Consider the following 20524-nt stretch of genomic DNA (forward strand, 5'->3'; position numbering starts at 1 on the left):
AGACAAGCTGTCAGATACTTTACACAGGCATTTTAGCCATCGGGATTACAATACACAAAGGGAAAACGATGGTCTTTTTTCCCCACTGATCTTGTGCAACGACCAACTGACTGATCTTCCCACCACCTACCAAAACCATCCTGTTGACAGGGAACAGCCCAGGGGAGAACAGAAGAGGTAGGGTGGGCAGTACAAACACCACCGTCCTGGGACAAGCTGTGCGATAACACGAACATCAAACTCTGTATCCAATGCACTTCAGCCCCTAAAAATCAGTGTAGACCCACTGGCTTTTTCAGACTCCTCAGAAGCAACAAAAGGAAACAGAAAACCATCCCGGTTTTCAAGTGGGCAGCTTTATTCTACATAGACTGTACAGACAACCATCAATGGACCCCACATCTCACAGACGACTCTAAAAGTTTGGGGTCCCAAAGGGTACATCTTCATTGCAATCAAAGACTCGCGGCTGGCCGGGGTCAGCTGACTTGGGGTCATGGGGCTCGGGCTGCAGGGCTAAAAGCTGCACTGGAGCCCGGGCTGTGAAAACCAGCGAGGGGGGAAGGTCTCGGAGCCAGGCTCCAGCCTGAGCCCAGACATCGACACTGCAAGTTTTAGCCCCGCAGCCCAAGCCTGGGTCAATCGAGCCGGGCCCTGAGGCTCGGTGCCGTGGGGTATTTATTGCAGCGTGGACGTACCCCAAGACACCCGCAGCCTAACTGGGAGTGGAGGTGGCTTCTGCTGGGTTGTTCTGCTGACTGAAATAGCCGGAGAGCTCTTTTAGTGCTCTGTAGCGATGGGAGATGGAGTTCTTCACTGCCTTGGGCAGCTCGGCATACCTGGGGAGGGGGAGAAAAACAGGAATAGCCACAATTCCAACCAAGAGCCTAAACCCTGGGTTTGCTTGGTAACTGGGTGCACCTGAGTTCCAGCGGCTTGCTGAGAAGCTGAGCCTGCTCCCTTCCCTGGTTATCGTCATGCCAGGCCTTAGAGATGCCGCTGGTGACAGACCAGATATGCGCATTCTGTAGCTGTCACATTCGTTTGCAGAAGCGGTTCCCTTGGCCTGCTTTGTACGTGCAGATTAGGGCGCCCTCTGTTGACTCTGGGCTTCACTTCGGCACCAACCTTTTGTAACAATTTCTACTTGTGACTCAAGCAGGCTCTCTTGCCAGGCTTACCTCACTGAGCCCTTTGTCAGCTTATTCAGAGGGCAAGGAATTGAGTGCAGTTCCCTGAGAGTCAGACCCTGGGCCTGGGTCTCCATTATCCTGGCCCTGTGCAGCCATTTGCCCTTGTGCAATGCCACCTCTGTCCGTTTATTAAACGACACTACTCTAGGCAGGCTGATGCAGCTCACTGAAAGTCAGTCAATAAAAACCATATCTGACTCCTACAACAGTCCACCGACTAGCAGCAGCTACTAGAAACAACAGCAGAACCACCCCTGCATCTCTCCAAAGTCTGTGAGGAGTCCTAGGATGGGAAACAGTTCATTAGAAACACACTCAGGTCGTCTGCCCTATAGGCTTGAGACAGTCTGAGCTGTGAGGTTCCAACCCACGTCCCCCAGGGTCAAAGCTGTTCAGATGTAGGATTTTGCTTTAAGCCCATCTCAACTTCTCTCTGGCAGAGTTCACTGTAAGCGGATTCCACTTTATGCATTAACAGAATCTTTGGTTTCATGATTTTCTTAAGTAAGGAATTAAAGGCAAAGAGTCACTTACGTCTGGTCATAACCGTCAGGCTGGAAGCAAGGATCCCAGCCAAAGTCTCTGGGGCCTCTGGGTTCAACAATGCGACCCTGCCAATTCGGGGAGGAAGAAGAAATAAGAGGTTTCTTTCTCGGCACTGCTCTGCCACATTCACATCATTACATGCGGGAAAATGAACCGGTTACATTTTAGACCGAGCTCTGCTTTGGGAAACCACCAAAAGTTACAAGACTGTTTAGCATCCCCCAAAACAAGGCCAAGGTAAACAACTAGGACTTCTTGGTTTAGTGCTCCATCTTCTTAAGTCCATGCCATAGGCAGACAGACCTCCTGCACCGCTCTCCACCTTCCCCTGGCGCACCTGCTCAACACCCACATCCCAGGGCACTGAGGCGTCAGGACTCAGCCCCCAATAAGAACTCCTGACTGTATGAAGGATAAACTAACAAACAGGCGGAGGAGCATGAGAGAGCAGCTGCAACAAGGTTTAAGGCTGGCTGGAGAAAACACGGGGCATGGATGGTGGGAGAAGATTGGTCACTTCAGTGCTTCTCAGTACCAGCAAGATGTAGCCATATTAGAGGGAGTTCAGAGGAGCAACCACACATCCAAACGAAAACAATAGGGTCTGGAAAGACTGACATCTGAGGAAAGGGTTAACTATGTGCAGCCGGGCGATGGGGCTTGGAGCTCATTGAAATGGTGCAGCCGCACATTCTGCTCCTAGCATTCGAGGGCTGAACAGCCGCCAGGCTCAGGAGTGGAGACAAGAGAACTTGGAGGATCATTCAGAACCTTCAACCAACGTTTTCAAACTCCGGTGCCTCTGGGCACCACGAGGAGTAGCCTGATCTTCAGACGTGCTGAGTGTCCACATCTTCCACTCAAGTCTATGGGAGCTGCAGCTGCTCAGCAACCCTGGAAAATCAGGCCATTTATGTAGGTGACTAAATATGGATGTGGGTGGCCAAGAGGAGCCCCTTGCGAATTAGTGCTGTGAATGGACTCATGTTACAAGCCCCCTCACGCCCCAGCCTACTGCTATCTGCACAGGCTTCTTTTGCCCAGCGATCGGAATACCTACACAAGTCTGGCCTTTGAACAGCTTCACCGGGTCCTCCGGGTTTCCAGTGCTGAATGCAAAGGTGCAAAGAGCATAAGCAGACTTGTCTTCAAACCCCGCTAACAGCTTGTACAGACCTAAGCAACAGAAGGAGAATTCCATCATCTCCGCGTTTCATTCGGCACACGGCACAACTGACAAGAGGCAATCCGCGACGAGCGAGGGGAGGGGAAACCCCAAACAAATAACATTTTGTGCCCCCGTGGCAGGCCTCCCACAGACTGCATCCAACTCACAAGGGTGAGGGAGTATTACCGGGATTAGGCAAGGAATGGGCTGTCTCATGGGTATTTCAGGAGACTGGTGATCAGGATTCTTGGGCTCTACTCATGACTTTTCCACAGAATCCTTACAAGGGGGCTTAATGAATGTTTTAAAAGTGTTTTGCGATGCCTAGATGAGATGCTGTATCACTGCCTAGGATAATGGTTTTATTCATCTGATACTAAAGGTTACATCTCCTGTCACTTGGGGTCAGTCTGTTTCCCGTTGTGACAGCAGAGAGGGAGCTCCTGGAGTGTAGACAGAAGAGCAGGCAAGGAAGGGGAGTTTGGTGGTACTGGAGGGATACGAGGTGGGTGACAGGAAGATCAGTAAAAAGCAGGAGACCAGGAAGGCACATACAGGGGATGGATGGATTTTGGATAGGTTGGAAAAGAAATGACAGGATTCAGTAATAGTCTGGATGGGGGGGGGAGGGGGGGGGGGGAGAAGGAAAGAGGGGTGACACCAAGGTTGTACTCCTGTGTTGCCATGTTGAACTGATAACTGCAGGGCAATTAGGAAGAGCGGTTGTCAGTACCAAGGCAGATATGACTCTGAAGAGAGGTAGATTTGGGAGTCATCGGCACAGAGATGGCTGCTGAAGCCATCAGCACAGATGATCTGACTCACTGATAAGGTGTAGATGAAGCAAAGGGAGGGGCTAAGGGCAGAACATGATGGGACACATGGAGACCGTGAGGAATGGGGAGAAGTGAGCGGTCCCAGAGATGGCAAAGGAACCGGTCAAGTGCAGAGCCGTGAGAGCCCAGAGAGGAAAGGGATTCACTTCACATTGTTGCTAGGTTGCACAGGAGCATGTGATTCTGAACAGCAAATCCCATTGAGAGCAGTAATTCAAAGGGAAATACCTTCTGGTTTTAACTTCTCTAGAAACCATTTTCTGAAACGTAAGAAGAGAACAAGTGTCAGTGGCAGGGTTATTTTCTGCCATTGTCATCAACAACGGAAATATGTCTAGTGCAACATTCTATGGCGGATTTCTCTCTGCACAGGTTTCCTAGCACTGTGAATCCCTGGTGAACTTGCACTGTTTAATAAACCTTACTCCGGGCTATATATTAACAAACATTAGGAAATGCAGCTTTAGACTCCAAACCAGCAAGTTACAGACCCCCGAGGGTCGTACTGAAATCAATGGGTCTCCTCCCTGGGCCAGGGGTCAACTTGCATGGAGTTCATTTTGCAGGGTTGGGGCCTATTTCTTAAATAACTGAGCCTGTGGGTCTTTAGCCCAAGATTCTACTCCACTAATTTTGCTATTCAGATTATAGGCCAGTCTGTTGTGCAGTACCACCTAGCTTGTATGTTCAATACTTTAGCGAGGAAGCATAGTCTAATGGTTAAAGCAGAGGACCCAGGAGACCTGGGTTCCTTTCTTGAGTTGCTGTACAATTTGGGGGAAATCACTTAAGCTCTCCATTCGGTAGCAATCCCCCCTGTAAAATGGGAAGAATACCTACCTCGCATAGGTGAGTTTGTAAAATACGTGGGAGCTCTTTAAATAAAGAGAACTATAAAAGCGCTAAGTATTCCTGAGGCCAAAAGTTCAGAAGCGTAATTCCCACAAATGAGCAGTGAGATGGTAAAAAAAAAAAAAAAAAATCCTTCATTTGAAGATTTTTTTCCTCCTTCCAGAATCACTAAGCCAATTGACTCACATTTGGGGAGTGATCATTTGCCCAGTTTTGTTGTAAGAAATAAAGAATGTGAGTTACAGAAGTACATAATCACATTCCACCTTCTGCCCTGGTAACCAGAATAAGCAGAGCAAATTGTAGAGAAACTGCAAAACTAAAAAGCAGTGCCAAGAGCTATGGCAGGACTTTGCTAGAGGAGTTCTAAGGCCTGGTCCACACTAACCCCCCACTTCGAACTAAGGTACGCAAATTCAGCTACGTTAATAACGTAGCTGAATTCGAAGTACCTTAGTTCGAACTTACCGCTGGTCCAGACGCTGCAGGCAGGCTCCCCCGTCGATGCCGTGTACTCCTCTCGCTGAGCTGGAGTACCGGCGTCGACGGCGAGCACTTCCGGGATCGATCCGGGATCGATTTATCGCGTCTAGACAAGACGCGATAAATCGATCCCAGAAGATCGATTGCTTACGGCCGGACCAGGAAGTAAGTGTAGACCTGCCCTTAGTAAGGCTGCGAGTCTGTCATGGAGGTCACGAATTCTGTAACTTTCCGGGAACTCCAGGTCTTCCGCAGCTGCAGCAGCTCATGCGGCTGGCCCCGGGGTCACCCGAGCAGCTGGCCCTGGGGTGAGTCTCACTAGCTGCTGCTGGGATGGCCCAGAGCCAGCTGCTCAGGTGGCCCCGGGGCCAGCCGCACTGACTGCTGCTGGGGCAGCCCCGAGCAGCTGGCCCCGGGGTCGCCGGAACAGCAGCCGATGTGGCTGGCCCCGGGAGCCGCTGGAGCAGCAGCGGTTCTGGGGGCTGCCCCGGAGCAGCGGTCCAGGGGGGCCTCGGAGCAGCGGGTGGGGTCAGCAGTCAGCCCCCACTGCCGGAGCAGGGGTCAGCCATTGGCCCCCGGGGCTCCCCTGGAGCAGCTAAGATTTAGTCGGGGTATTTATAATAAAAGTCATGGACAGGTCACAGCTGGTGAATTTTTGTTTATTGCCTGTGACCTGTCTATGACTTTTACTAAAATACCCGTGACTAAATCTTAGCCTTAGTTATGAGCGATTAAATTTAGAAATCTTGTTTCCAGTTGAATTACAGCAGCCTCCAGGGTCCCATTATACAAGAAAATAAATCCAGAGATTCGAATTAACAAAACTCGGTAGCTCTTTCTCTACTGAAGTGGCAGAATGGACAAAATTCCTCCCCGATGACTTCAGTGTAGTTACACAAGGGATGAATTTGGTCCAATCACTTTAAACCACAATTTCAGTTTAAGAGACCGACCCTGCAAATGATGCCTGTGCTGAGTTTGAAGTGAAGGGTGCATGGATCAGCCCCCATGGATTCCTTCGCAGGGCCAGGTCCTACTTGGGATGCAGGAGCAGTAACCAGTAGCTGGGAGTAAATCAGGGTCACTGAGCTGTCCCATCCATCCCATGCACTATGCATTAAGTGCAAAGCAGGGACCGAGTGAATACAAATCCCTTCCCCATTTCCTCTCTCTTCAGGACGAAGCTGCAGGAGCTAGACCAGCAAACAACAGAAAAGAGAGTTCTGCTCCTGGGGTTTGGAGAGCCCCCAGGAATCACATCTCAGAAACCTATAGCCCCAGTCAAACCGTAGTACAGGAAAGAACTACAAGCATATCCACTCCTACTTACATATATGGTCCTGGGAGGCCCCCCAAGGCATTGAAACACAAACAAGTGTCTTCTACGATAACAGGTCCCTGGATCTGCAGAGGGAAGTCAAAGAAACAGAAATATTAGATCTAAGGGGAAGGCACCTTCTCCTAAACTGCCTTTTTGGTTACAATCCATTATGGTTCCATATGACGTTAGATCAGGGGTCGGCAACGTTTGGCACGCGGCTCGCCAGGGTAAGCACCCTGGCGAACTGGGCCAGTTTATTTACCTGTTGACGCGGCGGGTTCGGCCGATCGTGGCCCCCACTGGCTGCGGTTTGCCGTCCCGGGCCAATGGGGGCGGCGGGAAGCCGCGGCCAGCACATCGCTCGCCTGCGCCGCTTCTCACCGCCCCCATTGGCCCGGGACGGCGAACCGCGGCCAGTGGGGGCCACGATCGGCCGAACCTGCCGCGTCAGCAGGTAAATAAACTGGCCCGGCCCGTCAGAGTGCTTACCCTGGCGAGCCGCGTGCCGAACGTTGCCGACCACTGCGTTAGAGGCTTCCTAAAAACGCAGCATCCATTAAAGCTCCTTAAATCTGAGGAGATGATAGAGAGAGAGAACAAGCAATGAAACCTGTGCTCTGCGCCTGCAGCTAGAAGTGACACTACCCAGGCAGAGAGAAGAAGCTTTCCTTTGGAAGTCTGAGGAGAGCTAATCTAAAGCATTCATATGGATATCGCCCTCATTGGGGGGCAGTACTGGAGGAACCGGTTTGTTGCATTTGCACAGTCCTGACTTTCATTGGAGCCCGAGGCCTAACTGGCTTCTTCATTCTGAAAAAAAATCTGTGCCTGGGCTCTTTGGATGACAACCTGTCACTGGCTGGTGGAGAACTACTTCATTACCCCCCAAATGATAAGATGGGAACAAAGGCGCTGACCCCGTACCCGCAATCAGGGGCACCAGAACAGAGGGTACATGCAGCCATAGCCCCATCACTTTTAAAAGTGGGAGGGCGATGTCCTCCCACTTTTTACCGGCTGTAGGGCGTGTGGAAAGGAGTGAGCAGGGGCTGGGTTCTTGGTGGGAAAGGCGGTGCGAGGGCAGGGCCCCGGGGGAAGAGGCAGGGCGGGGCCTTGGAGAAGGGGTAGGGCCTCGGGGAGGAGGCGGGGCAGGGGCAGAGCCTCGGGGAAGGGGCAGGGCCCCAGGCAGGAAGAGGTGGGGCCTCAGGGGCAAGGGACAGTGCAAGGGTGGGCCCTAGGGGAAATGGGCGGTGCCGGTGGCCCGCACACACACACATTTTTGCCACTCCTGCCCGCAATAGGTACAGTAACTCCTGACTTAACGTCGTCCCGGTTAACGTTGTTTCATTGTTATGTTGTTGATCAATTAGGGAACATGCTCGTTTAAAGTTGCGCAATGCTCCTTTATAACGTTGTTTGGCAGCCACCTGCTTTGTCCACTGCTTGCAGAAAGAGCAGCCCGTTGGAGCTAGCTGGTGGGGGCTTGGAACCGGGGTGGACCGGCAGCCCCCCTATCAGCTCCCTGTTCCCCTAAGTTCCCTGTGCAGCAGCCGCCCTATTCCAGGCAATTCAGCTGTCCCTCCCCGCACTGCCTTGTGCTGCTCCTACCCTCTGCCTGGGAGCCTCCTGCTTGCTGTGCGGGGAGAGAGGGGTGCTAATGTCAGGGTGTCCCCCTCCCCCCCCACTCCTGCCCCCCCCCCATCTCCACAGAGCAGGGGGGGACACGACAGGGATCAGGAAGAAGGGAGCATACTGGCAGCAGCTGCTGTCTCAATTTGAGGATCTACTTAAACAGGCAATGTACTTAGAGTGGGGTAAGTATACTTAAAGGGGCAATGCGCGTCTCTCTCTCTCACACGTGTGTGTCTCTGTCTCTCTCTGCCATGCTGTCTCCCCTCCCTCCATTCGTGCTGCCTTGTAGAGTGTGAGGCTACATTAACAACAATGTGTTAACCCTTGAGGGCTCAGCTGTTCTAGTTCACCATTTAGCAGCAAGGCATTCCCTGGGAAATATCCCACCCTCTGACTTCACCACCTCAACCAAGCTTCACAATCATAATTGCTGTGTACAGTATTAAACTATTTGTTTAAAACTTATACTGTGTGTGTATATTGTGACAAAGTTCCTCCTCTATCTTGGTGGGTCCTGCGCTTATTGGCGGATTTTCTTGCCTCAGAGATTCACCATGTGGGTTGGGGAACAGCCCAGAGACCTTCCCCTCTGGAAGAACCCACAGTCCAGGTCAAGTGGGAGGTTTGGGGGGAATCCAGGCCCGCCCTCTACTCCAGGTTCCAGCCCAGGGCCCTGTGGATTGCAGCTGTCTATAGTGCCTCCTGTAACAGCTGCATGACAGCTACAACTCCCTGGGCTACTTCCCCATGGCTTCCTGCAAACACCTTCCTTATTCTCACCACAGGACCTTCCTCCTGGTGTCTGATGACACTTGTGCTCCTCAGTCCTCCAGCAGCACACACTCTCGGCTCCTGGCGCCTCTTGCTCCCAGCTCCTCACACTCGCACCACAAACTGAAGTGAGCTCCTTTTTAAAACCCAGGTGCCCTGATTAGCCTGCCTTAATTGATTCTAGCAGCTTCTTCTTAATTGGCTCCAGGTGTCCTAATTGGCCTGCCTGCCTTAACTGGTTCTAGCAGGTTCCTGATTACTCTAGTGCAGCCCCTTCTCTGGTCACTCAGGGAACAGAAAACTACTCATCCAGTGACCAGTATATTTGCCCTCGACCAGACTCCTGTATCCCACTGGTACAATATATATATATATATATATATTTCCCTGGAACCTAACCCCCCCTATTTACATTAATTCTTATGGGGAAAGTGGATTCGCTTAACATTGTTTCGCTTCAAGTAGCATTTTTCAGGAACATAATTACAACATTAAACGAGGAGTTACTGTACCTAATAACAGCAGCAGCCTCTGTTCTAGGGAAGCGAGAGGCCAGAGCTCTGCGGATGGGCACTCTATACTTCACCATGTCCCTGCTCTACCGGATTAGAAGACAAGAATACTAATCATCTAGGACAGAACCAGTTGTAGGAATGTTCTGCCAAAGCAACTGAGCTGATCTCACTCTCAGTCCTAGAGATCAATGGGATCAGGCCAGGGAAGGGCCTTTGCCGTAGAAGACCCTATTTATGAACCTTTCTCATAAGGGCTTCCATTGGAATTTCTCTGTAGATATATTCAAATCTTCTACATCCTTTTTGTTGGCACCAGTCAGTCCATGGCCATTTAATTCCCCACCAACTATGTGCCAAACGGGTGGGTAGTCATGCAGTGGGTAACAGCTGGACCATTTAGCCTAAACTCTTGGTTAATCTCTATTCATTTTTGACTTACACCTGTGGAAGTGGGGAAAGCGGAAAAGGAAATGACCTGATTTGCTGCTTCCCGGCATTTCTGAATGGAGATCTCGTCTGGTTCCCCTTGGTATTCTGGCACTGCAACAAGGACAGGAGGGATTATTGCGAGGTGAGGGGTGGCCAATGGCTGCTGAAACGTTACCGTTTAACGAGAGAGAAACAAAGTCACGGACTTACAGTCAATTTTTTTTGCGACCAGTCTGTATGGAAACGCATCCCCAAGGATCTGAAGGACCTGTTGGGAACAAGACAGAGGCTGTTCAGCCAGCTCTGCGGGCGGGGGACAGCGCCTAGCCCAGTGTGTGAGATACTGGGGGGAAGTTTGGTCCCATCCTCCCCTAGCCACAGGGACTCTCACCACCCGCCTCAGACTCAGGCGCTATGGGGGGGGGGGGGGGGGAGTGGCAGGAAGTTTGGAGCAGGGCAGGCACTGGGCAGTGCTGGATGGGAGCAGTGTTTGGCCAGGATCAGGGATGGCGGGGGGGGGGGGGGGGGGGACGACTTGCTTTAAGGCTCCTACCAGGCTCCGGCAGGGCCGCCGCGAGCAGGTTCGGGTCCTGGTGAAAAAAAATTTTCGGGCCCCCAGCAGGGGCAGACCGGCTAAACAGGCCGACGAGAGGGGAGGAAGCCGGGCCCCGGTAAGGCGACGAGGGGGGGGGAGCCGGGGCCCGGGCCCCCTTCCGGACCAGCTTCCCCCCCCCCCTCTCATCAGCCCTGGGCTCCGGTTCAGGGGAGCGGAACCCCCCGACGGGGTTCGTCCAGTGACAGGTTCAGCGTTGGGAGCGTCCCCAGGGCAGCGACAGTCCTGGCAGAGCCCGAGCCCGGTGTTAACTCTGGAGCCTAATGACGGCAGCGCGCGGAACGGGCGGGCAGCGACAGCAGGGGCGGGGCTAGCTGCGGGGGCGGGAGCAAGCGCCGCACGCGGGAGGTGGCCCCGCCCCTCCCCCGGGAGACAGCGCTGTCCGGGGGTTGGCGGACGCCATGCTTCATTCCGGTACGGTGGCCCCCTGCGTCCAATCCGCGCAGCTCCCTACCCCCCACCTCCTCTAGCTTCTTGGCGTTGCCGGTCACGAACACCACGTTCCTCCCGGCGGCGGCGGCCATAGCAGAGCCACAGCGCCTGCGCGCTGACCTGCCAATCACAGCCTCGCCACCTGGCAGCCAGGGCAACGCGCCTAGCCCCGCCCCGCGGGACCGGCCAATGAGAGGAGAGACCGATCTTCCAGCGCCGTGGGGACTGAAAGGAGCCTGGGTACGCATTTCCGGTGACGAAGGGCGAGGGAGGCTCGGGGACAAGACACTTCCGGTCTCCCAAGCCGCCACTAGCTAGAGCAGACCGGAAGTGCTTTTCTGCCCCACCCCCGAGCTCTATGGCCCTGGAGGCCGGAAGTGCGGGGTCGGGTTCCTCCGGTAACCGATGCCCTGCCGGAGGGGGCGGGGGGCTGCGGAGACCCAGCAGGGCGATGCTGTTGCCTGGGTGGAACGTGGCCTCCCTCGCACCTGGCCCGTGCACGGCCGCGGCTCTGCTGTCCCGGAAGGGGTCACCAGGGGTTTTACCGACCCCCTGCCCTGCTTAGTGTTGCCGACTTTCTACGGCACAAAACCGACTACCCTAGCCCCGCCCCTTCCCCGAGGCCCCGCCCCCGCTCACTACATTTCCCCTCCCTCACTTTCCCTGGGCTGGGGCAGGGTTTTGGGGAGCGGGAGGGGCTCTGGGCTGGGGATGAGGGATTTTATGGTGCAGGAGGGGGTTCCAGGCTGGGGCTGAGCAATTCGGAGTGCGGGAGGGGGCTGTGAGTTGAGGCAGGGGGTTGGGGTGCAGGAGGAGTGAGGGCTCTGGGGTTGGGCAGGGGATGAGGGGTTCAGGGTGTGGGGGGGCTCTCGGCTGGGGCAGGGGGTTGAAGTGCAGGGGGGTGGGGGCTCGGGTGCAGGAGGGGGCTCTGGTTTGCGGGGTCTATGGGCTGGAGTGCAGGAAGGGGTACGTGCTCTGGGGTGGGGCCAGGGATGAGGGGTTTGGGGTATGGGGGGCTCAGGGCTGGGGCAGGGGATTGGGGTACAGGCTTACCTTGGGCAGTTCCCTGTCAGTGGCGCAGCAGGGCTAAGGCAGGCTCCCTGGCACCGTGCTGCACCCCGGAAGCGGCCAGCAGCTCCGGCTCCTAGGAGGGGGCAGGAGGCTCCACAGTGCACGCTGCTCTTGCCCACAGGCACTGCCTCCCCAGCTCCCATTGGCCAGGAACTGGCCAATGGGAGTGCAGAGCTGGTGCATGGGGTGGGGGCAGCACGTGGAGCCCCATGGCCCCCCAGCCTAGGAATCAGACCTGCTGGCCGCTTCCAGGGTGCAGCACGGTGCCCCAGGACAAGTAGGGACTAGCCTGCCTTAGCCCTGCCGACCGGGCTTTTAATGGCCCGGTCGGCGGTGCTAACCGGAGCCACCAGGGTCCCTTTTCAACCGGGTGTTTTGGTCGAAAACTGGCTCCCATCGGGGGGGGGCCCTGCTAGGCCCAGCTGCATATCCCCCACACACTTCCGGGCTGCTGGGGGGGATCCCTGCTGGGTCTGGGGGGGGTTCAAGCTCTGATCCCCTCCCGCTTCCACTCCTCTTTAGCCCGGACTCCCCTGGGCTTTAGCAGCGCACAGACATGGGTGTGCCATTCCGGTAGGGTCTTACCAGGAGAGAAATGCCTTAGTGCACCAAGGGGCTGAGAGACTCAGACCCACCCCAGTCACTTAACACCTCCAGATGAGGAAACAGCTGAGAGCAGGAAGTTCCTGTCTTTATTAAGTCCCCCCCCCTTACAGCATAGCCTGGCCCTCTCTGGAACTGGGGAAGGCCTTGGGGCTCTATAGTTAATTCTTTCTGTTCCCCAGATACACTGAAAGGAGCACTTTCATACCACATGCCAAATATTAAATACACCTCTACCCCGATATAACGCCACCCAATATAACACAAATTCGTATATAACGTGGTAAAGCAATGCTCCAGGGGGGCGGGGCTGCGCGTGCCGGCGGATCAAATCAAGTTTGATATAACACGGTTTCACCTATAACACGGTAAGATTTTTTGGCTCCCGAGGACAGCGTTCTATCGAGGTAGAGGTGTACATGCAGCCCTGCTGTACTAAAACAAAGAAATTAACCAGTGGAAGGGTATAAGATCCACAGAGCATATGTACACAGCTGTCATTCCTTCCATATTTAATATAGGTCACGGGTTAGGCTGTTAAATGTGGAAGCAAATGTGAGAGTCATCAGAGGTTTTGGGAGAGGATTCAGAATCTGCTTCTGAGCCGGCACCCTGCAAATCCACTTGTAGGGCAAACTCCTCAGCTGCTGAAATACGCAGAGCGTGGGAATTTCAAAAGCACTCAGCGCCGGCCTTGTTCTTCCCCCATTGCAATCAAAGGTAAACCTCCCCTTCACTTCCAAGACAGCAGAGCGAGAGCAATACTGGGCTTTTTGAAAATAACACCGGGAAAGCTCAATAGCAGAAGTTCTTTCCTATGGACACATTTTAGGTGTTTGGCAAATTGCAGAGTGGTTTTTTTAAGTATAAATATTCTTATTTTACAGGGAAAGGTGAACTACACAGATGAGGGAATCCAGTTCACTATTCCTTGTCAGGCCGACAATTCTTCGCAGCTGGGATTTTGAAAGCAGCCCAGCTCCCACTGAAGTCGGATTCCTATTGAATCTGAGAGCATCATTCCCTTAGGGTCCTTGGGAATCCTGAGCATGCACCATCCCCTCTAACGAACAGAGAGGGTGGGAAATTTTCAAGTAATCGTTCAGGGGGCATTAGCCCCTTTCAGACAGATCCTCTGCAAAGCAGTGTCTGGTTTTAGTGTAACAGGCTTATGGCAGCACAAGACATGAAACAAACACACAACCGCATACAGTACACGACATGTTCCCTTTTGGAGTTTGCAACCAGCACAGCGTCCCCTCCCCCCCATTAACAAAGCAGCTGAGAAATGTTTTCCACCGGCGCTACTTGCACAGCGACTCGAATATCTCCAGGGTCCTTTTGATCTCCCGGATCTGTTTGGCCAGGGCGTGGACCGGCTGCATGGAGCGGTCCAGCTCCTCGCAGCGGGCCATCAGCGTGTACATCCCTTTGATGCTCATGTCTACGGACTCGCCCAGGCTGTCCACGGCGTCCCGGTAGGTCTGGATGTAGCCCACGCTCAGGGCCGTCATGTTCTGGATGCTGCCGCTCAAGCTCCTCATCATCTGGTCCACTTTGTGGGCCACCTCTTGGGTCAGGCGCTCCAGCTCCGTCAGCACCGCGGGGTCAATGGGGGGGATGTCGGCCGCTTTGCTCCGCCCCAGCCCTGGGAAGGGCTGGCCCGGGGGCTCCGGCTCCTCCAAGCTGCCCCGGGAGCTCAGCTTGATTTTCAGCTGCAGGTTGTTGGCCACGAAGTGGGTGAGGTCCCCGTCGTGGCTGACCGTCCCTTCCAGCTCCAGGGCGCTGGAGATGGTGGCGCGGCGCCCTTCCTGCGCCCGGCTGGCCCCGTACGCCTGGCTGATCCCATCCAAGCTGCGGCTGTCCAGCAGCCGCCCTCCGGCCAGCCTGTCCCCAGCGGCAGCCGCCTGCTGCCTCCGCGAGCCTTCCCGGCACGGATCCTCCAGGCTGGCCGCGGTCCCCGGGGCTTGGACGCGCACCTGGGCCATGATGTGCTGCGGCAGGCCTGCGCCCCTCTCCATGCTCCGGCCTGGGGCTCCCCAGCGCGCACTGGCCGGGAGGGGGACAGCGACACCGGAGGAGGAGCCTAGGGAGCGGCAGATAGGGAGGGACGCAGGGAGAAAGCCAGCGATCCAGTTTGCACCTTTCCGAGGAGGAGGAGCGAGCTGCGGAGAGGGGGATCCCTGATTGGGCTCTCCCAGAGGGAAAGAGCAAATCACAAGCAGCAACACCAGGACAGGGGGAGGAGGCGAGACAGGAGAGGGTGTGAATGTGATTGAGACAGGGAGGATGAGAGCGAGACAGGGGAAAGAGGATGAGGAAAGAAAAGGTAGGAAAAAGAGACAGAAGAGGGTAGGAGGGATGGAGGGAGAAGAGGGGGAGAGAAAGGGTCACGGCAGTGAAGGGAAGATTCATGGATCTTAAGGCAGAAGGAATCTGATCATCTACTCCAGGGGTGGCCAACCTGCTCCTCCGGAGCCTCATGCAGCTCTTCAGAAGTTAATATGCAGCTCCTTAGGCTAGGTCTACACTGGGGGGGGAGGGGGAGAACGATTTAAGATACGCAAATTCAGCTACGCTATTCGACGTATCCGATCCGATTTACCCCGCTGTGAGGACGGCGGCAAATCGACCGCCGCAGCTCCCCCATCGACAGCGCTTACTCCTACCTGGGCTGGTGGAGTACGCGTGTCGATTTAGGGATCGATTGTCACGTCCCGACGAGACGCGATAATTCAATCCCCGAGAGATCGATTTCTACCCGCCGATCCAGGCGGGTAGTGAGGACAAGCCCTGATATACATGGGGGCTCTGGCGGAGCAAAAAAAAAAAAAAAAGCGGAGTGTCGCCAACGGAGCAAAAAAAAAAAAAGGAAGCTGCGAAATATCGGGACGCGGGACAGACGCCTAAATATTGGGACAGTCCCAATTTTATCGGGACGTCTGGTCACCCTAGTATATAGGCACCGACTCTGGGACTGGGGCTACAGGCGCCAACTTTCCAGTGTGCCGGGGGTGCTCACTGCTCAACCCCTGGCTCTGCCACAGGCCCTGTCCCCGTCCCCTGAGCCTGCCATGCCCTCGCTCCTCCTCTTTCCCCTCAGAGCCTCCTGCATGCCACAAAACAGCTGATTGGGAGGTGTGGGGAGGGAGGGGGAGGCGCTGATTGGCCGGTTTGATGGTGGGTGGGAGGCACTGGGAGCGGGGTGGGGGGGAAGCTGATGGGGGGCTGCTGACGTATTACTGTGGCTCTTTGACAATGTCCATTGGTAAATTCTGGCTCCTTCTCAGGGTCAGGTTGGCCACCCCTGATCTACTTTGACATCCTGCATAGCATGGGCCAGAGAATCTCACCCAGTTACCTCTGTATTGATCCCAATCACTTGTGTTTGCCTACAGACAGGGCCGCCCCAAGCAGCCAAACAAAAACAAAAACAAACAAAAGAAAAGCTGCGATCGCGATCTGCGGCGGCAATTTGGCGGGAGGTCCTTCGCTCTGAGCAAGAGTGAGGGACCGTCCGCTGAATTGCCCCTGAACAGCCTGACGTGCCGCCCCTCTCCGAAGTGGCCGCCCCAAGCACCTGCTTGGTAAACTGGTGCCTGGAGCCAGCCCTGCCTACAGCAGTGGTTCTCAGCCCGGGCTATGCAGAGGTCTTCCAGGGAGTACATCAACTCATCTAGATATTTGCCCAGTTTTACAACAGGCTACAAAAAAGCACTAGTGAAGTCAGTACAAACTAAAATGGCATACAGACAATGGCGTGTTTATTCTGCTCTATATACTATACAATGAAATGTAAGTACAATATTTATATTCCATTTGATTTATTTTATAATTATATGGTAAAAATGAGGAAGTCAGCAATTGTTCAGTAATAGTGTGGCTGCGACACTTCTGTATTTTTATGTCTGATTTTGTAAGCAAGCTAGTGAGGTGTAACTTGGGGGTACACAAGCCAAATCAGACTCCTGAAAGGTGTCCAGTCATCTGGAAAGGTTGAGAGCCACCGGCCTAAAGCATCTCTTCCAGAAAGGCCTCCGTTCTGGATTGGAAGCCGTCCAGTAGACCAGGCCCAGTGTAGTGTGCAGGAACAGGCTCCTATCCCTGTAAATAGTGTGGGAGCGCTCGCTCACTGTGCTGTGTTTCAGAAGCAGTCAGAGCAGCAGGATGTATTTCCCTGGCAGGAGCCGGACAGAGCCTCTGGCGTGGTGGGGAAAATGGAATCCTGCTAAGGGGAAAGAGGAAATGTGGGGGACAGAGCCCTGACACAGTGGGGAGAATAGAGGATCCTGGTATGGGGAAATGGAGGGCAGACAGAACCCGTCACAGGGGGCACCCTAGTATATGCAGAATTGGGGACACACAACCCCTTGTGAGGGGAGGGAAATTGGGGGGATATAGGGGAAGAGGGCATACAGAGGTCCTGGCATTGCAGGGTTTGGGGGGTTGCAGGAAGACCTTGAAATAGAGAGGATGGGAGGAGGGCATTCAGGGAGCTTATGGGGGGATGGAGGGATACCAGGAGTCCCAGAGCTCAGCCTACACAAGCTGTTAAATGCATGCCCCTCTTGCGTATATTTAGAAAACACAATTATTTGGAACCCAGCTGTGATTCCTTCAGATTATTGTTGTGTAAAGAGCAAAAGACACAGCACAGAAGAGAGAAGACATATTTGAGATCAGGAAGGATTTTTCCCCTGGGTCAGATAGGCAGAGACCCTGGGGCCATTTTTTGCCTTCCTCTGCAGCTTGGGGCCCTGGTCACTTGCAGGCTTAAACTTGTATAAATGGTGAATTCTCTGTAACTTGTAAGTCTTTAACTCATGGTTCGAGGACTTCAGTAGCTCAGCCAGAGGTTAGGGGTCTATTATGGGAGGGGGTGGGGGAGGTTCTGTGGCCTGTGACGTGCAGGTCAGGCTAGATGATCCCTTCTGGCCTTAAAGTCTATGAGGTGTATTATGGTAGTTCCTAGGGGCCCCAGTCATGGCCCAGGGTCCCACTGTTCTAGGCACTGTACAAACACAAAACAAAAAGACATCCCCTGCCCCAAAGGGCGTACAATATGAGTTTAAAGCAAAAGACAGCAGAGGCAGACAGGGCAGTACAAGGAACCAATGAGATAATACTGGTCAGCAGGATCAGCAGTGGTTTCAGCGCACCAGCAGCCTAACTGTTGTCAAGTTTTTTATAGGCATCGCAGCAAAGGAGTGTTTTGAGGAGGCATTTGAAGGAGAAGGAGGAAAACGACTCCAGACTGCTACTGGTCAGTCGCAAATGAGTTGGAGTCAGGAAGTTGACCGTTCTGGTAGCAGCTAATCCTGCTACGAAGGACTGTGACTCTTGGCAATGTGCATGAAATAGTGGAGGGCTTTGTGGCAATGGGATTCCCTAACTGCGGTAGGGCGATAGATGGCACGCATATTCCAATTTTGGCCCCGGACCATCTTGTGACAGAGTACATCAACAGAAAGGGGTACTTGTCTATGGTATTGCAGGCACTTGTGGATCACCGTGGGTGTTTCACTACCATCAACGTGGGTGGTTCAGGAAGGTGCACGGCACGTGCATCTTCAGGAACACTGGCCTGTACAGAAAGCTGGGAGCAGAAACTTTCTTTCCAGACCAGAAAAGTCCGGCGTGGGATGTTGAAATGCCCATAGTGATCCTGGGAGACCCAGTGTACTCCTTGCTCCCATGGCTCATGAACCTTACACGGGAAACCTGGACAGTAGCAGGGAGCGCTTTAACAATAGGTTGAACAGGTGCAGACTGACTGTAGAATGTGCCTTTGGCAGATTAAAAGCACGCTGGCGCTGCCTTTATAACAGATTAGACCTAAATGAAGAAAATATTCCCGTGGTCATAGCAGCCTGCTGCGCACTCCATAATATTTGTGAGGCTAAGGGTGAAAAGTTTCCCCCAGGGTGGAGCACGGAGGCAGGATTGCCTGTATGCTGGATTTGAGCAGCCAGATACCAGGTTTATTAGAGGGGCACAACGGGAGGCTATTCGAATCAGGGAGGCTTTGAGGCAACATTTTGTCAATGAGCACCAATGATGTGTTTTTCTATACAGCACTCTGCCATGCTTTGTTAACTTGCCACCTTGCGTGAAAATTGTGATGATTCCTGACTGGGATTTGCAGTCAGCAAATGATCAGACTAACACTATGTATTACTACCAGCAGCAAACACCACGTGTAGGAGACAAATAAAGATTGGTTATCTTTCAGAGAGTTTGTTTTTATTAAATACCAATTAACAACACACAAAAAGCTTGGTGAGAAGGAAGATAAGAGTGCAGGGCAGTGTAGGGTCTCATAGCTGTGTGTAAGTCCAGCTACCATTTTGGAAACTGTCTGAATGGGTGGAGAGAATGGGGTATGGAGACGTTCCGGGAGGTTGCAAGGAATATGTGGGAGGGGTTTGGGAAGGGAAGGGAAAGCAGTTCTGTATTGGCTGCAGGGCTGTGATGGAAACTGGGAGTTGCCTAATAACTCAGTTCTTTCCTTTACCACAGAAGCCTTGCTCCAGCTCTCTAACCCAGCTGAGCTCTTCCTGGCCTTCATAAAGACTAGCCGCTCTTCAGCTAAACGAAAAACTTTGATAAGGCAGTATTTAGGTAGCCCACTGGGTGTCTTAGGCCTTTCCAGAATGTTGAGAGTGGCTAAACTTAACCCACTGAAAACCTGGAAATAGAGTTAAGGAATATATACATCACACACACCCCCAATGCAACCTTAACTCTGCCCCCCTCAACTCTAGCTATAGCCACTGGGAATGAGTGATGCAAAGGTTAATAAACTCCCAATAGGACTGGCGCATTCTCCATCTCTTCAAATCCAGATGGGACGCCTTTCTGGAAGATGCTTCAATCAAACACATTGGGCTTGTTACAGGGACAACTGGGTGGCATTAATGGCCTGTGCTATACAGGTCAGACTAGAATCTATACATTTTAAGCTGTTAGGCAACTAGTAGAAAAAGTGTCCTCTCTACTTCATTATATGGTATGGACATTTAGCTCTAGTGACAGCTCCAGATAGCATATAAGTAATTATTAAAGAGCATGCTCAGATTTATCACAGAGAGCTATATTTTTATTTTTTCCCGCTCAGTGAGGCTCATAGGAACCTAGGATAGGAAAGGACCTCCTGGGTCATTAAGTCCAGTCCTCTGCTAGCATAGACAACCCTGTCAAGTAATTCCATTCATAAATTTATCAAGCTCCATCTTCAAGATAGTCAGGTTGTTTGCCCCCACTACTCCTACTGGGAGGCTCTCCCAGAACCTGGACAAATTTCAAGGTAGTTGGATACAAAATCAAGACAATCTGAAACAATTTGAGGACAAAAATACAAGCTAAACAACCCAGGAAGCTGATTTTTCTTTTTAAATTGACATCTTGTTTATTGAATTTCCTAGAATAAAAGTTATGCACAAATCAAAAAACTTGCTGATGTGCTCTGTACACACAGGATTCCTCTTAAATTAGTGGTGAGACTAAAATTAGAATGCACAAAACCGTACCAACTGGAGTGTCAAGAAATTACACCTAACCAGTTAGGAGGGTCTTAGACAGTATGTATGGGGATGGGTCTAATATAAATTGGTTGGATAGGTGGGTGGGAACGGATGGATGGCTGGATCAGATGGATAACTTTATGAGGAGAAGGGGGCATCCATGGGAAATATGAAACCACCGGAACCAAAGCAAACTAAGAAAAGACAGAATGGATCTTGGTCTGATTTCTAGTGGAGAGATCTCCAAATTTATTACTGAGTGTATTGCAGTAAAGCTTACTGGTCCTAACTGAAATTAGGGCCCCATTGTGCCAGATGCTTCACAGACTCCAACTGAGATCTGAGCCCCCATTGTTCCAGGCACTGCACAGACTCCCAACCGAGCTTGGGGTCCCCACTGTGCTGTGGGATATTTTGCAGATATCTCATGGGATATCTTGCAGAGAGTAGATGACATCATGGAACTCGGAAGTGTGCTGAAGAACGAGAATGCCTAAGTCAGTGGTTTTCAACCTTTTTTTCATTTACAGACCCCT

General features: G+C 52.9%; 2 protein-coding genes across 2 annotated transcripts; both read right to left on the reverse strand.

The window, feature by feature from the left end:
• Positions 1–336: 336 nt before the first annotated feature.
• Positions 337–11039, reverse strand: ITPA (inosine triphosphatase). Its single transcript, XM_065403657.1, has 8 exons — positions 10821–11039; positions 9957–10014; positions 9793–9857; positions 6409–6482; positions 3972–4003; positions 2800–2915; positions 1728–1804; positions 337–839 (listed from the first exon to the last, which is right to left on the reverse strand). Exons 1-8 carry the CDS (start codon positions 11037–11039, stop codon positions 716–718), a joined length of 765 nt encoding a protein of 254 aa, XP_065259729.1. The 3' UTR covers positions 337–715.
• A 2730-nt stretch (positions 11040–13769) lies between these two features.
• BORCS6 (BLOC-1 related complex subunit 6) lies at positions 13770–14486 on the reverse strand. The gene has a single exon (XM_065402341.1). It carries the CDS (start codon positions 14484–14486, stop codon positions 13770–13772), a length of 717 nt encoding a protein of 238 aa, XP_065258413.1.
• Positions 14487–20524: the final 6038 nt, after the last annotated feature.

This window comes from Emys orbicularis, chromosome 4 (assembly GCF_028017835.1).
Source record: "Emys orbicularis isolate rEmyOrb1 chromosome 4, rEmyOrb1.hap1, whole genome shotgun sequence".
Taxonomy (NCBI): domain Eukaryota; kingdom Metazoa; phylum Chordata; order Testudines; family Emydidae; genus Emys; species Emys orbicularis.

Coding starts and splice junctions, on each gene's coding strand:
- ITPA (XM_065403657.1), bottom strand. CDS start 11,039: ATGCGTACCCAGGCTCCTTTCAGTCCCCACGGCGCTGGAAGATCGGTC. Junction 4,004..6,408: donor GGCCTCCCAGGACCATATAT/GTAAGTAGGAGT, acceptor CTTACGTTTCAG/AAAATGGTTTCTAGAGAAGT. Junction 1,805..2,799: donor TGTTCAAAGGCCAGACTTGT/GTAGGTATTCCG, acceptor CCGAATTGGCAG/GGTCGCATTGTTGAACCCAG.
- BORCS6 (XM_065402341.1), bottom strand. CDS start 14,486: ATGGAGAGGGGCGCAGGCCTGCCGCAGCACATCATGGCCCAGGTGCGC.